Here is a 15,195-nt window from a genome sequence, read left to right as displayed (position 1 = left end):
CAAAGGGGCAGGGTGGCAAATGGGGACAGTCACCTCTTCATCTGGCACGGCAGGGTTTGCCAGGATTTGCTCAGCAGAGCCCGCGGATGGAATAACAATGAGCTGCTGAGCCTGAGCCAGTCCAAGATGCCCAACAGGAGACTCTTAACACAAAAAACATGCACTTACGGGAGCACCAGAACCCATTACTACAAAGTTTGAATCCTGTCCTACCTCCCTCACTACGGACCAATCCACATTTTCTTATACACCAAATATTTTTGGGAATTCCCGGAATCAGCACAGGGTAAATCGTGCAGTTTTAGCTGCCTCAGGGAGGGTCACAGAGATTTCATAAATAAGACGTGATTCCACCCATCCCAGAGAAGAAAAGGCGAAGCATCATTTGGGAAATGCTGCGTGTTCCTCAGATCCTGCACTGGCCAACTCGAGCAATTAAAAGTATTCTCCGTGGACATGAATGCGGTGATGTTGAGCCTGTGATCTCTGGGAAACTGCAACCAAAACAACCAGGAAAAACAAGGCTTTGACAGTACATTTCCATTTGATATGGAGGGGGTCCAGAAAGCATTAAAGGCTAAAAACATCCAGTCTAGGGAAGCAGTTCTGTGCCAGTGAGGGAGGGGAGTCACCAAGGATAATCAAGGTTACAATGAGGTATCAAAAAAACGTTATAAAACACAGAAAATGTAAGTTCTCACTGCACATTTCATGGTGTCATCTTTCAACTACACTCTGCTAATCTTTACCCACACAGATTCTGGGAGACGGCGTCACTATAATACACTATTATTTTTTTAATGTAGATGTGTTACAAGAAAGTAATTGGATTTTAGGCATTTACCAATCTTAAAAATGAGAGATGAGTTGATTTCAGAGCAAGCAGGCTGCAGTCTCTTCGGCTGACATAAAGCTATCCCAAAAGTATTCCCAGCTCCCATTTCATGTATTCACATTTGTACATACACCTGAATTCATCAAATTTCCACCCAAATTGCTTGCACGTCACTATGGAGTTACTCCACCACTTCTTCCCTCCTGTTGCCAGTAACTGCAGAGTGACCTTCAGTTTTTGCACCGTTGCCAAAAGCAGTTTATTCAAAAAGTCAGAAAACAAAGCGAGTTTACAATAAACTCCTTTATCTCTTTTAGTAACATTGTTTGGACAACTATGTAAGCTCACCGAAGATGACTCGTCATCAATGGTCAGGCTGTATTAGAGTAATCCGGAGCTCAGGTCATTCAATAGTTAGCGAGCCCATCCAAGAAAATAAAATAATCTTTCTGACCCAGAACATTTAAATCATAAAATATTGAGATGCAGTAATAACTATTCATGGTGAACCTTTTGCTATTCATCAAAAAATCACCATTAAGGAAAGGTAAGAGTCCCTCACCTAAAAATATAACGAAGCGTTCTTGTTATCCCATTGATCATCTTTGACTGCATACAACAAGTTTTTTCCACTCAAATCACCCATAAAAACAGATAATATGTGTAAAATACACCAGCAACAAAATGGAATTCAGTACATCTGAGGAACTCGGTGCAGGCTTTGTAAAACAAATAGTTTGAGAGTCTGACCTTGATCCAGCCAAACAGAACCCATTTCCATTCAAAGGGACACACTTCTTTTAAGACAGAAAAGCTAAAAAGGATCAGCTTCAGTTCTTAGGGACAGAGTCCTTGTAAAAGTGCACCAGATAAACCAAAATATCTTGCTTGATTACAAAAGGTTTTATTCTTACAGCTGCTTAAGATGATGCTCTTCAGTGTTTCAGTGGAGAAAGCAATTTCCCAAGGGTGTTTCTGAGTGAGACTCTTCTGTGACATTTTCCGTGCCTGCGCTATTCAAGCTGGGGGAAACAACCGCGACAAAAAGAGCCCACACAAGCACAAAGAAGATAAAAGATGCGGCTCGGCTAGATGGCAACCCTTGGTCTGGTGGTGGTGCCCTCGCCTCCTCGGCAGCTCGGAGAGGAGCTCCAGCGTCCTCGGGAGCTGCACAGAGCTCCTTTGTCTGGGCTCTGCTGTGGGAAAAGCCGCTGGGATCGACCCGGCCATTGTCAGCTCCTCTACGGCCTTATCAGACTTCCCACACCAGGTACTCCTCAGATACATCCACGGGCAGAAATGCAGCGGCACTCCAAAGAATACTGATACTAGATGGTTTGTTTTGTTTTTAATTGTAAACTGTTATAAACTGAAAATGGCCCTTTAAGGCACTATTGCTGAAACAACATCTCCAGCTGCCGCTAAGCCAGGCTGGCTCCTGGAATGCTCAAATCATTGAACAGTTTGGGTCGGAAGGGACCTTCAAAGCTCATCCAGTGCCACCCCTGCCATGAGCAGGGACATCTTCACCAGGTTGCTCAGAGCCCCGTCCAGCCTGGCCTGGGATGTCTCCAGGGATGGGGCATCCACCACCTCTCTGGCCAACCTGGGACAGGGTTTCACCACCCTCAGTGTAAAAAATGTCTTCCTCGTGTCTGGCCTAAATCTCCCCTCCTTTAGTTTAAAACCATCACCGCTTGTCCTGTCCCAACAGGCCCTGCTAAAAAGCCTGTCCCCATCTTTCTTATAGGCCACTTTTAAGCACTGAAAGGCTGCAATAAGGTCTCCCCAGAGCTTTCTCTTCTCCAGGCTGAACAACCCCAGCTCTCTCAGCCTGTCCTCCCAGCAGAGCTGTTCCAGCCTCTGATCTGGAGCCCGCCCCCAACTTCTTGCAAGCCTGTGAAGAACCCTCCCAACCTGGCAGCATCTGGAACCAGCTGCCATCACAGTTTTATACCAGCCCAGCTCCACCGACACCCACCAAGCTGCTTCTCCCACTAGTTTGAGATAAGGTATAACCCAAGAAGGCTGATGATGTTCAGCTTCTGAGCACCACAGGTCACCATCTACAAGGGACCGGAGCACCAAATGAGTGGAAACCACCAGCAGGTCAGATTTGTGGCACTTCATGCCTACTTGGCATAGAATGGTGAGGCCGGTAGGTTTGCAATGTCTACATAGCATATCCCAGAAACTTCCTGAAGACCTCTTTTAGACATTTTTCAAGCAAAATCACACTGAAGTCTTCAAGAAAGCTGAGAAATAGGACGGCTGGAAGGTCTTCAGGATTAGATCCCTGGTTAATATATATTTGCATATTGAGCTTGTGAAATAAATAAATTGCTCAGTGAAATCCTAAGGGACAAAAGGTGTTTTCTCTCCTTAGCAGAGCCCATTGCATTGTCAGCATCCCCTTTGTTTGCTCAGCCTGCTGAAAGCACCGATCTCAGGTGCGCAGCTCAGGTGAGAACGCCGGGCAATATGACACATATCAGCACAGCACCATCAAGCTGAAATACCCCAAGCAGCTGCCTATATGTGCTACAAATTCATATGCTTGAAGCAGTTCCTAAACAAACAAAACAAAATATCTCTCCAACTGAAATAACCCCCCAGCTGCTCTTGTCTGGATGATCTAAAACGTAGTTTTACACAAGCTCTGCTTGGACCTGGCGGTGCGCTGCTTGCAAACACAAACCCACGAGCTCTGCACCGGGAGGTTTGCCAGCACGAAGAAGGCAGGACCGAGTTCAGAGCAGGACATGGTCCCGTCATCGAAACCAGCAGCGGGGCAGGATTAACCTAATTTGTAGCTACCTTGTCCAGACTGGTCGCCCATTGTTCCTCACGCACGCTCTTGTGAAGCTTAGTTAAATAAACTACTGCAAAATTACACTCAAAAATTGCTTTTCTTTAACAGCCTTCAGCTTTTAGTCACTGGAGAGTTGTTGGGCATTTATCCATGGTGGATCCTTTCCATACAGTTTGTGGAAACCCTGGGCAGGTTTTGGGAAGGAAAGAGGCAGCACAAGTTACAGCTCTCACTGGTTAAAATTAAACCCCATTTCCAAAACAAAGTCTCTCATGTTTTATTTCCAGAAGATCTTGCATTACTTCTCCACACATCCCAACAGCTTGACCCTACGTCTCTGAAAAGTTAAATCTGTGTTGATGAATGAAGAAAACTGTTTTACCTTTCAGATTATCTTTTAAACGATAGAAAGCACAAGGATTTGTCTCCACTGAGGGTAAAACCTCGGGCTGATCCGTATGTGGATCCTGTTTCAAAAACAAACAATCCGCTTGGGACTGGCGGGGCGCCAGGCTGCGGGATTGCCTTTTAAGACTTGCATCTCAATAGGAAACCTCCGACTATTTTGATCTGTTTTCATAACTGTTACAATTTTCATCCCTTGGCTTTGTCACGTATTATCATTCCCTTCTTTCTAGCAAGTTAAAGGAACAGCCGGTACAAATGAAGGCAAAACAAGCACGGGTCGCTGTGGATAAAATACGGCATTTCAAAAGATTTTAGGGAAGACAAAAACTACTGCCTGTCTTAACTCCTGCCAAGAAACCATTACAGAGGGTGGAGGCGCAGTGAAAGCCCCTTGAACGCTGCATTTCAACGGCAGTAACAACCACAGGTCTTAGATCTATTGTGTAGCTTTATTTTTGTAGGACCTATCATACACTCTTTTACATAACTTAAATGATTATCAAATAATCTCCTGTACACAATGAGACCGAGCCGCATTGCCTTCCGAGCTTTGACACATTCCTGGAAGAAATCCAACCGTCTGCAGGAATCACATCGCCGCAGTGGCTACAGCACATTGTTGTCCTGAACTTATGCCGTCAATTAACTTACGTATCGCTGTAAATTGCTGTTTGCAAGATCCTGCAAGACATTGTTAAATTTCAGAACACTAAGTTTTGGTAGCAGCATTTTTAACTTTGCTTCAGTTGAATTTCTTTTTTTCCTCGCCTTTTGTGTGTTCAGCAGAACATCCACCAGCACTTGCGATGCAAGCAAGCCTGGGAAAAACTTCCAGTGCACCACAAGAGTTGACGGAGTTTTACTTTTAGACTGAGATCATTTACAAGTGGTCGCGGCTGCCTTCAAGAAGCGCAGCCCCCGTCGCAGTGTCCCGTAGGACAGGCACACCGAGCTGCCTACAGCAGGACAAAACCTGACCCCTATGGAAGGCTAAGGGAAGGGAGGCACCGGCCGCTAGAAAAACACCTGAAGGAACCAAATATTTCACATTTTATTTGCAGCGGCTCCCAAATCGCATGAGGAGGCGACTGGCGCAGCACGAAGCTGAGTCCTGCGGGAGCCGTGGTTTCGGGTGGGACACGCACACACACACACGCGGCGGGGCCGGCGGAGCCCTCAGCCCCACGCGTGAGTGGCAGGAGGTCCCGCTGTCCCCGGAGCGTCCGCCAGGTCCCCGCGGGTGGGCTCCCCGCATCCCACCGTGCCGGGCCGAGCCCCGGGCGCTGCCCTACAGCCCGGGGTAGGCAGCGCGGTGGAAGCCGGCGCTGTAGTCGTAGTGGCCCTGCGGCGGGGGCAGCGGGCACTCGGGGAAGAAGGCGGTGAACCCCGCCGACAGGTGCCCGCCGGGCTCCTCGCTGCTGCCCGGGGCCGGCTCCCCGCCGCCGGAGTAGAGCGGGCGCAGCGCCTCGGCCGGAGCTTTCTTGGGGGGGCTGCAGGGCCCCGCCGGGCTCCAGGGCGGCTCAGGGTAGACCAGCCCGCCCAGCAGCGGGTGGTGGGCGGCGGGCAGAGGCACCTCGTAGAGACCGTGCTCCAGGCCCAGCTCGGCGGGCAGGCGGGCGGGGAAGGCGTCCGGCGGGGCGGCGTGCTCGGGCAGCAGCGCGCCGTACTCGGGACCCAGCAGCTCGAAGAACTCGGCCGCCTCCGCTCCGCCGCCCTTCTCCAGCTCCTTGGCTCCCGGCGGCGGCCCCCGGGCGGCAGCGGGCAGCGCCGGCTCCGTGAAGAAGGAGGGCGGCAGGTTGCGGTCCCGCAGCGGCACCTTCCGCGGGCCGCCCGCCGCCCCGCCGCCGCCCGCCCCGCCGCCGCCTCCCGCCGCCTCGCCGCCGCTCGCCGGCCCCCGGCCCTGCTGCAGGGAGCCGAAGAGGGCGGCCAGGCTCTTGCTCTGGAGGCTGCTGGCTGCCTGCGAGGCCTCTCGGCGCGGCGGGGGCTTGGCGGGGCAGGCGGCGGGCGGGGAGGAGGCGGCGGGCGGTGGAGGAGCGGGCGGCGGGGCGGCGGTGATGATGCCGGTGCAGCGCTTGATCTGCTTCTGCAGGTACTTCCGATGGTTCACCTTCCGCTTGGACTTCACCGGCTTGTCCAGCGCCAGCTTGATGTTGCTGGAGGCCGAGTCGATGAAGCTCAGCAGGTCCCTGGTGGCTTCTTTAAAGTCCCCCGCGTCGCCCCCGCCGCCGCCCTCATAGCCCTTCTCCAGGTCGGCATAGCCCAGGAGGCCGCCGGCGGCGGGGAAGCAGAAGGAGAGGAGGTGGTGCGGGCTGAGCAGCGCGGCTGGCACGGCCATGGCCGGCGGCGGGGCGCCGCCGCCCCGAGCTCCGCAGGGCTGCACCGGCCGGGAGCGGCGGCGGCGGCGGCGGGGAAAAGGCGGCGGGCGGGGGAGGAGGAGGAGGGCTCAGCAGCGGGGCTGGCCCGGCCCTCCCCGCCTCCTCCCCGCCGGGCGCCCGGGGGCCGGGCCGAGCCGGGTGCGCCCACCCCCGGCCGGGGACAGCGGCAGCGGGACGAGCATCACCCCCGGGACAGGTACCCAGAGCTCCCGGGCAGGTACACAGATCCGCTCTGAACCAGCATCCCCCTGACTCCATCAGGGCTGGAACAGCTCTGCTGTGAGGACAGGCTGAGAGAGTTGGGGTTGTTCAGCCTGGAGAAGAGAAGGCTCTAGGGAGACCTCATCGTGGCCTTTCAGTGCCTAAAAGAGGCTGATAAGAAAGATGAGGACAGACTTTTTAGCAGAGCCTGTTGTGACAGAACACAGTGGTGGCTTTAAGCTACAGAAGGGCAGATTCAGGCCAGACATGAGGAAGAAATTTTTTACACTGAGGGTGGTGAAACCCTGTCCCAGGTTGCCCAGAGAGGTGGTGGATGCCCCATCCCTGGAGACATCCCAGACCAGGCTGGACGGGGCTCTGAGCAACCTGATCTGGGTGAAGATGTCCCTGCTCATTGCAGGAGATTTTCACTGTTTGAGCTTTGAAGGTCCATTCCAACCCAAACTGTTCTATTTGATCGGTGCGATCCCCATCACCAGCGTGCAGCCGCCCCCAGCCCCATCCCTCCCCTCCTGCAGATGCTCAGCTGGCACAAAGTGTCTTCCCCTGCCCGAGGTCTGACCCGCACAGCCGGTCCCCTGCACAGCTCTTGCTCTGACACCCACCAGCATGTGCGAGCCTAAATTGATTTCCAAAGCAGTTTTGTTTTGTTTTGGTTTTTTCTAAGTTCATTAGTATACACGTTACCAAGTATATTATATTTTCCCACTCAGGTCAAGTCCTGATAAAATCCAACACTCTGATCCCGGAGGGATTTTAAATGATTGGGCTGCATTCAGTTAAAACCAAAGATTTTTACTTGCATGAGTTTAGTGAAGCAGCCATATAAATCTTCCATATGGAAGGTAGAAAAACTGGTGAAGTGGCTCCTGGAAGTACTGATAACGGCTCCTGAAGGAAGTATCTTATCTTTTCAGGGGAGGCAGAAGGGGAAGGTATTTTGTTGATCTTCCATTAGAAAATTTTTACCTTGGTGTAGAGCAACCTCAAACCTTTGAGCTCCAGATTTATTTTCAGTGATTTTATATGTCTGAGTATGAGTAAAGGTGCATATCTGATTTTGACTGAAGTAGGGTGAGTTTTCTTGATCTGCATCGATCCTTTATAAATGCAGCAGTTTTGTGTTAGAAGGAAAAAGGAGAAACCAAAACTTTGCAGAAGAAAAAGGAAACATCTTCCTAAGACTGCGTTTAGTGGTAAAACAGAAAAATCAGCCCAATTAACCTCACAGTGCTTTCAAACACTTGTTGAATGCAAAGCGAGTATTGCAAGGAGAAAAGAGGAGAAAACAGATATTTGATGAGAGGGGGAAAAAAGGCTCAAAATCCTCTGCCAATCAAAAATGCCAATTTTCTTGGTTTCTCACCTGCATCTCAGCAGGTCCCATCATCAGCAGAGCCTCGTGGTCCCAGGCACAGCCTTGGCTCTGGTGCCGGCACATCTGGACCGGTCTCCTTGCAAAACCTGCCCCGCTGGAGCCTCCCAGAGTCTCTTACATGGGGAGTTGATCTGGGTACAACTGTGCAATCAAAGCAAAAAAAACCATGGTAGGCAGAAGGCTATGGGAAATCTATACGTGTCTCCATACCAGAATGAATATGTCTACATAGGAGGTGGATTTAAACTACTTAGCTCAAGTACAACTGACACGGATTAGCAACCTGAGCTTTTACCCTGAGGTCCTGTCAAGCCCTGTCAAGCTTTGCATCCTGCTCCAAGCTTCCTTATTGACGGGGAAATGTAAAGAACAATGTATGTATCCCCTGTGTGCTCCACTAGGTAGTTTTGCACCCACTCTGAGGCCACTTCAAACTGTACATTGGTCTAGAAAATGGGCATCACTGTCTGTGACTGCAAGCGCGGCCGCTTTGGGACCATTTCTTATCTGAGCAACGTGAAACGACTCTAATAGAGCACTGAGTCGTCTGCAAGTTAGTATCTGCTCCAGCGTTGTAGTGGTAATATTTCATAGCCTGTCTAAAGAGGGTTGTTAATGAGGCTGGGTGGTGTTATATGCAGAGTGGCTAAATATCCGGTGGCTTAGAGAAAAGCAAAAAAAAGCTGAAAGTCCCGGCTTCACTTCTGTAAGGCTGAATTCATTCAATTAAACAGCTTTGAGAGCTCAGCTACGGTTTAGTGGGAGACTTTATTAGCTCCTAAAAATTGGAGAGTATTAAAACAATTGTCAGGCATGCAAAGGAAAGTTTGCATTCAGTTGTGCTAAGCAGCCAAATTTACATATTCTCAAGCAGACCTGGAGATTTAGAAAGCTTTCATAATTGCATTAAACATGCTTATTCTCCATGTTCTCTCACGCAGAGCTGATTACCCCAGGTTGGGCAATGCCCAGAGGGAAATTTGCTAAACCACATGATGCCCACAACCTGCAAAGAAACTTGATTTTTCCAAGGAAACAGCGGTTTGGTTATTCCTGCGAAACGTCTCTCACAGCAGCTCTACAAACCAATGCTTGTCTTCCGCCTGTGCTCTTTCAGGATGATGATGCTCAGCCCGTGCAGTTTGGCTCGCACACCCCTCCAGCGAGGAGAGGTCTAATGTCCAGGGAGTTCTGGGATTAGACCCACAGAATAACCCCAACCCCAGGTAAATGCTGGGACCAGATGTCCTCGTCCCTCCACTCTCACCCCATCAGACCCAGGTGGGTGAAGTGGCTGCAGAAGTGCTTCCCACACTCCAAACCTCTGTCCCACAGGACAGTGTCCGGTGCTCACAAGGGGCTCCAGGGGCTCTACTGCTATTTTCTTGCCCACTTTGTGCAGGGAAGTTATCTGGTTTTGTTTCTTTTCTTGCTCATTATAGGTAGCAGCATCTTGACCAGCTCTGAGGATTAAACCAGGGCTTTCCAGAACGATGCCCTTGGCATCAAGCTTGGCTTCTTTAGAGGGAACCGCAGCACAGTCACCCTGTGAATCAAAGGGAGCAGGGACACACCGTGCTCGCCGATGTTTTGCATGGGCCACAAACTGAGCTCCTAGCCCTGCAATTAAGCCCTACACAAGAAGATCAATTTGTTATTCTTGCAGATCAAGTGGGACAGAAAGGAGAGAGCAGCGGATGCAAACAAGAAAGCCTTGCACAGCTGAGGACCACGTTACGGTGCCAGCACTTTTGTGGAGCAGCTCCTCACCAAAGGAGGTTGAGAAGGTGGATCCACCCTCCCGATGCTCGTGGGACCACCTGTCTCAGTGCCCAAGATCTATGATTCTATGTTTCTTTGCAATGCAGGAACAGGATCCCACCAGGATCCAGCCTGAAGGAAACACCTCATGCTGTGCCCTGTCACTAGAAGATGGGAGATTCAGCACTGACATGAGGAAGACATTTTTTACAATGAGGGAGGTAAAACCCTGGCCCAGGTTGGCCAGAAAGGTGGTGGATGCCCCATCCCTGGAGACATCCCAGGCCAGGCTGGACGGGGCTCTGAGCAACCTGATCTGGGTGAAGATGTCCATGCTCATGGCAGGGGTGGCACTGGATGAGCTTTGAAGGTCCCTTCCAACACAAACCATTCCATGATCTGATGATCACTTGCAAACCAAACCCAGCACCGAGCCCAGCTCTCGCAATTCACCCCTTTTCCTTTCGCTGCAATGTCGGGAAGGCAGCATGAAAGTAAGAAAATCTCTACAAGAAGGGAGGAGGGAGGAGGTTGGTTTATTTTCCTGCTCGGTTGCATAGCCCATATGGTTATCAAGTTATGGGAAAATCTGGCTGCCCAAACAGGTGTCACCGCTCGCAACCTACACTCTCATTTCCTGATCGCGTCTTAATCGGCGAGTTGGTTGTGAAAGTTGATTTCTTGCACATTCTTATATCAGTGGGAATTTCTGCCCTTCCCTGACAAGTATTATAGGCAGCCTTTGACATACAGCCCTACAGGACCTAAATAGGCTGCTATTCTTTCCCTACCCTGAAAGGGAGCTTTGTGCCAGGGATTCATTAAACTGCACTGCACAGCCCTTCATAAATGGGCTCAATAATGAACAGTCGATTTAACTGGAAAAGCTGCTGGAGCTGTTAAATTAAAGGGAAATAAAGTGCACTTCAGGCTCAGTCTGCCAGAAGAAAATGTTGACCTAAAAAAAAAATCTTCATTTTACTGGATCTCTTGCAAACAGGGTAAAATGTTCAGGAAGTTTATACTCAAAACAGTGGGAGAAATTTTAAAACATACCGGTTTGCTTCCTCACTGATAAATAAAGAAAAATTGACAATAAAATATTCAATAAAATTAGAAGGAGGGATGAAAGGCATTTTCCACTTAAGCCAAATTCAAGCCACTTAACCTAAGTTTAGTATATGTGCGTAGATAAATAAGGTTGTGTGGCTTATGTAGATGCAGTCCTCACCTGTCTGAAATTACTATAGACCCCATCAAATGATACATGTTCAAACATGGTTCCTTCCTTTATGGTCCTGGCTTCTTAGAGATGCTATTTTATTCAGATGGGATTATTAGTGGGCACAGGATTGCAGACGTGGCACCCTGCACATAAAGCCCAGTTTTCCTCCAGAATGCTGTTGTCTCAGTTTCCCTTTTCCTCTTTCAATCTCGGTGTGTGACACTGTGTTCTCCTGGATATATTCCCTCCAAACGAAAGGGCAAAGCAGGTTTTGGTGGTTCTGCTGGCACCGGTGAGTTTGTAAGCAATGCATGACATTCGAAAGAGCTTTGCAAGGACAAAGCACAAAGCCATGTTGTTTGTGTTTGGTGGATCATCACTCCATCAGGAAATCACATAAAGGTTCTCCTGGTCCTTGCCCAGACTGGGCTGAGCTCTGAGATGCCCCTGGAGACTCCTGGTTATCAGCAAAGCATCGCTGAGCCAGACCCAAGTGTCTGAGGTAGAATTTAAACATTTAACCTGATTTTTTCATATGCTTATTTTAAGAAAGTGGCGGGTTGGGGGGGCAGAAATTAAATGGTTTAGAACTGGAAAAGAAATAGTGGGTCACTTAAGATATGAGAAGGCTGTAGGGAGACATTATTGCAGCCTTTCACTTCTTAAAAGGGGCCAATAAGAAAGATGGGGACAAACTTTTTAGCAGGTTGTTTCACCCATGTGGGGAGTGCAGGACTCAGCTGAAACATGGGCTGCACATGAGTGCACTATGTTTAATCTTCCACATGAATATGAAAGTCCATCGTTCAGCTGAGCCCGACTCCACTCTTGGTTTTAGAACACTGAATTCCTTACTTCTGTGAGGTTACTCCAGTGTAAAGCTGGGCTTGCTTAATCAGCTCTTCCAATAACCATCCCATTCTCCTTCATCTGAACAGTTGTAAATACCATTCCACAGCTGTGTTGTGCACTTTATATATGATACATTGTGAAGGAAAACTACCTATGGGAATGTGGAAGCTTAAGAACAAGATCAGAACAAGCATGCAACAGAGAAGGGACCGTGTCCAAATCTAATTCCTGGGGCAGCTCATCTGAAAACAAACCTCAGCACCAGCTCAAAAAACTTTGTGTTGCTTTCACTGTTTCAGATTGTAGCCGGTTTTTCATCATATAAATTTCCTGGTTGGAGAAACACTCATCTTCTTCATACTATCATAACTTTTGTTCAAATCTTCTATATAATTTTAAAGGTGATGGCAGCTGGCTTTCAGCTCTTCACTGAAGTTGCCTTCAGTGGGTTAAATGTTTTCTCATACTCTGAAAACATGAGCATTCCACCTAAATTTTGCACAATTATTTATGAGTTGATGAAAAAGGACCTAGTATACATTAAGATCCCACAAAAGCTGCAAAAACACAAACTCGTCTGCCACAGAAAATAATGCATTTGATAAATTTTGTGTGCTGCTTTCTTGAATGCAGCACTTGGGGGTATTGCTGGTGTCTGTCACCAGTACAAAAGCTGTGCAAAAACCACCACTTGCCTCTTCAGGAAAGAGTTTTGAGGATTGAAACTGTAATTTCCATTTCATTAAGTCCTGCTCCTAGTCCAGCAGTTGGGTACTGGTAGAACTATGTGTTGATGAAACATATATACATACTTGAAAAGAATAATAAATTAAATTACTTTTCATATTATTGAGAAATATTTTTGCATTTTTTTTTTCTCTTAGTCCTTGTGTATTCCTTTAAATTTGAAGGGTCTTATCTTCACTCAAACATTTATGCAGGTAAATGAGTGGGTTTTGGGACTAAACTAATTCCTGTATTTTTGCTAATCGTTCAGGGTGCTGCTTGGAAGAGCTTTGCTGGGTGGAAATAAAATGTGAAATGCAAACAAAGAGCAACTATTGTCAAGCACTACGTTTTTTGCTGCACACTATCCCTCCACTAGTCCCTGTTTGCTTGGCTGGAGCCAGTTTATTTATTTCTGATGGTCCCTGACAGGCTTTGCTGGGATGTGCTGCGTGGCTTTGGGGAGGACAGGAGCTCCTCGAATTTTACCTGATGCAAACAGTGAGGATTTAGCGAATGGTGCAAAATGGTCATCACATGTCTCAGAATGGTCACTGAAACCAACGGCACTGAGGAGATTCTCGGAGATCCAGCCGTGCCCCATCCACAGCATGGAGAGCACAGGAGGGCTGGGTGCTGTTTGGCATGTGGTCTGTGGTCACACACAGCTTGGTGTGACGAGGATGGAGCCAGGCTCTTCTCGGTGACAACCAATGGTAAGACAAGGGGTAATGGGTTCAAACTGGAACACAAAAGGTTCCACTTAAATACGAGAAGAAACTTCTTCTCAGTGAGGGTGACAGACACTGGAACAGGCTGCCCAGGGGGGTTGTGGAGTCTCCTTCTCTGCAGACATTCAAACCCACCTGGACATGTTCCTGTGTAACCTCATCTGGGTGTTCCTGCTCCAATGGGGGGATTGCACTGGATGAGCTTTCGAGGTCCCTTCCAATCCCTGACATTCTGTGATTCTGTGATTGGTACCAGTGTTTCAGAAAGAGGTTTTCTTATTCATTATTTATGCTCTGAAGTAAGGACCTGGCCTAGGTCCAAGCTGAAGCCATTTCTACTGACTGTCACTGACTGATGAATAACCCAAATTAACAGACCTAATTTTCAGAATTGCTGAGTTTCAGCGACTCTCATAATGCCGGTGAGCCAGTCCCTGTCTCTTTGCCCTCCATTGGGGAATAACCAATTTTATTGAGCCAGGAAACCCCATGGCAAAATCCTCATATGACACGTGGCATCTCCCTTCGGCGCAGTTATGAGCAAAACTCTGCTTGTCCTTCCAGCTCTCCCATGGCCTGGGCTCAGCCTTCTCTCTCACTCTGGGTAGCTCTCAAATGATGCTTCAATCGTGCTGAAGAGTCTCAGACTTGGAGGTGACTTCAGGTAGCTGTGACTATGGCCATGTTATCATAACTCTTCTTGTTCCTTTATATCTCTTAAATAAGCCTGGTACAGCTCAGCTGACGGATCTGTAAGGTGGTGACGCTGGCAACAAGGTCACCTCTGCCTATGGAAGCTGCTCTGGCACCATCTCATCTGTGTCCCCACCTGGGAGACAGCTGGGGCTCAGCTGCTGAAATGGTGGGAGCTGTGTGACCCCATGGTAGACAAATACAGAGCCCAGTCCATGAAGGTATCTGCCTTTAGGAATCCTTTTTTTTTTTTCCTGACACGTTACATTTTTCATGAGATATTTGCAGCATGGGGTCATCTTTAAAAATGTTGGTCAGCACTGTGACCTGGTATTTAACTGCTTAAACCCTATCTCTTTCCAATATGGTTTGTTTTTTTTGGTCGTGTTTTGATTTGTTCTGTTTTTAACGGACAATTGTGGAATTTTAAATTGCTTTCTTTTTTAATTGAAAATGCTATCAAAACTGTGACCAGTTTTGCCTGTTGAAAATGACCCATTAGAAAGGTTCAAGCAGTTTTTAATAAGCTTGGCTAAACAGGCAAACACAATTTTCCATTCCCGGCCTCACCGTCTACCCACTGCAGTGCTGGGCTGCTTGACAAGGCCTCACACACGTGGAGCTGGACCAGGAATATGTTTTTGACAGAGTGACATGAAGATCTCACAAATCCATGTCAAAACCAGCCAGGTGCAAGACAGCTGATGCCCCTTGCCAAACTGCTGTTGGGAATTCCAAATCTCAGATGGATTCCATAATCTTCTGATACCAGCATCAGTTTTATTATCTCCCTTTACTTTCTTCACCATTTCTTTTCTCCCTTGCTGAGGGATGTCTGCAGGGAGTTGAATCCCATCAGCAGCAGGAATTGGTCCCAAGGCCCCGTTCTTACAGTAAAAATAACATTCTCGGTGGTGCAGCATGGTCAAAACCAGTCTGTGGGGCACAGCTACCTCCCAAATGTCCACAGGATTCATTAAGAGTTTAAATCTTAGTATCTTACTTGTCTATAAATTATCCAGATAAACACATAATAAATCATCATATACACATATATACCCAGAGTGGGAGCATAATGTCGTTGGGAGCTTTGCATACAGCAAATACATATTGACTAAAAATACTGTAGATAAACAAACTAAAACAAAACAAGCCGACTCCTTTTTAAAGCTATAGC

At 48.3% G+C, this 15,195-nt stretch overlaps 1 protein-coding gene and 1 long non-coding RNA gene across 2 annotated transcripts in view; one reads left to right on the top strand and one right to left on the bottom strand.

Moving 5' to 3' along the window:
• Window positions 1-2,117: 2,117 nt before the first annotated feature.
• The window catches only part of LOC135575720 (uncharacterized), a 78,386-nt gene continuing 65,308 nt past the window's right edge, over window positions 2,118-15,195 (top strand). The window contains exon 1 of the long non-coding RNA XR_010466951.1: window positions 2,118-2,368. This is a non-coding gene — a long non-coding RNA (uncharacterized LOC135575720). The remainder of the gene's footprint in view (window positions 2,369-15,195) is intronic.
• FAM181B (family with sequence similarity 181 member B) lies at window positions 4,486-6,473 on the bottom strand. Its single transcript, XM_065033258.1, has one exon. It carries the CDS (start codon window positions 6,388-6,390, stop codon window positions 5,344-5,346), a length of 1,047 nt encoding a protein of 348 aa, XP_064889330.1. The 5' UTR covers window positions 6,391-6,473; the 3' UTR covers window positions 4,486-5,343.

Source organism: Columba livia, chromosome 1 (assembly GCF_036013475.1).
Source record: "Columba livia isolate bColLiv1 breed racing homer chromosome 1, bColLiv1.pat.W.v2, whole genome shotgun sequence".
In the NCBI taxonomy this organism is placed as follows: Eukaryota; Metazoa; Chordata; class Aves; order Columbiformes; family Columbidae; genus Columba; species Columba livia.
This window is presented reverse-complemented; position numbering and strand designations above follow the sequence as displayed.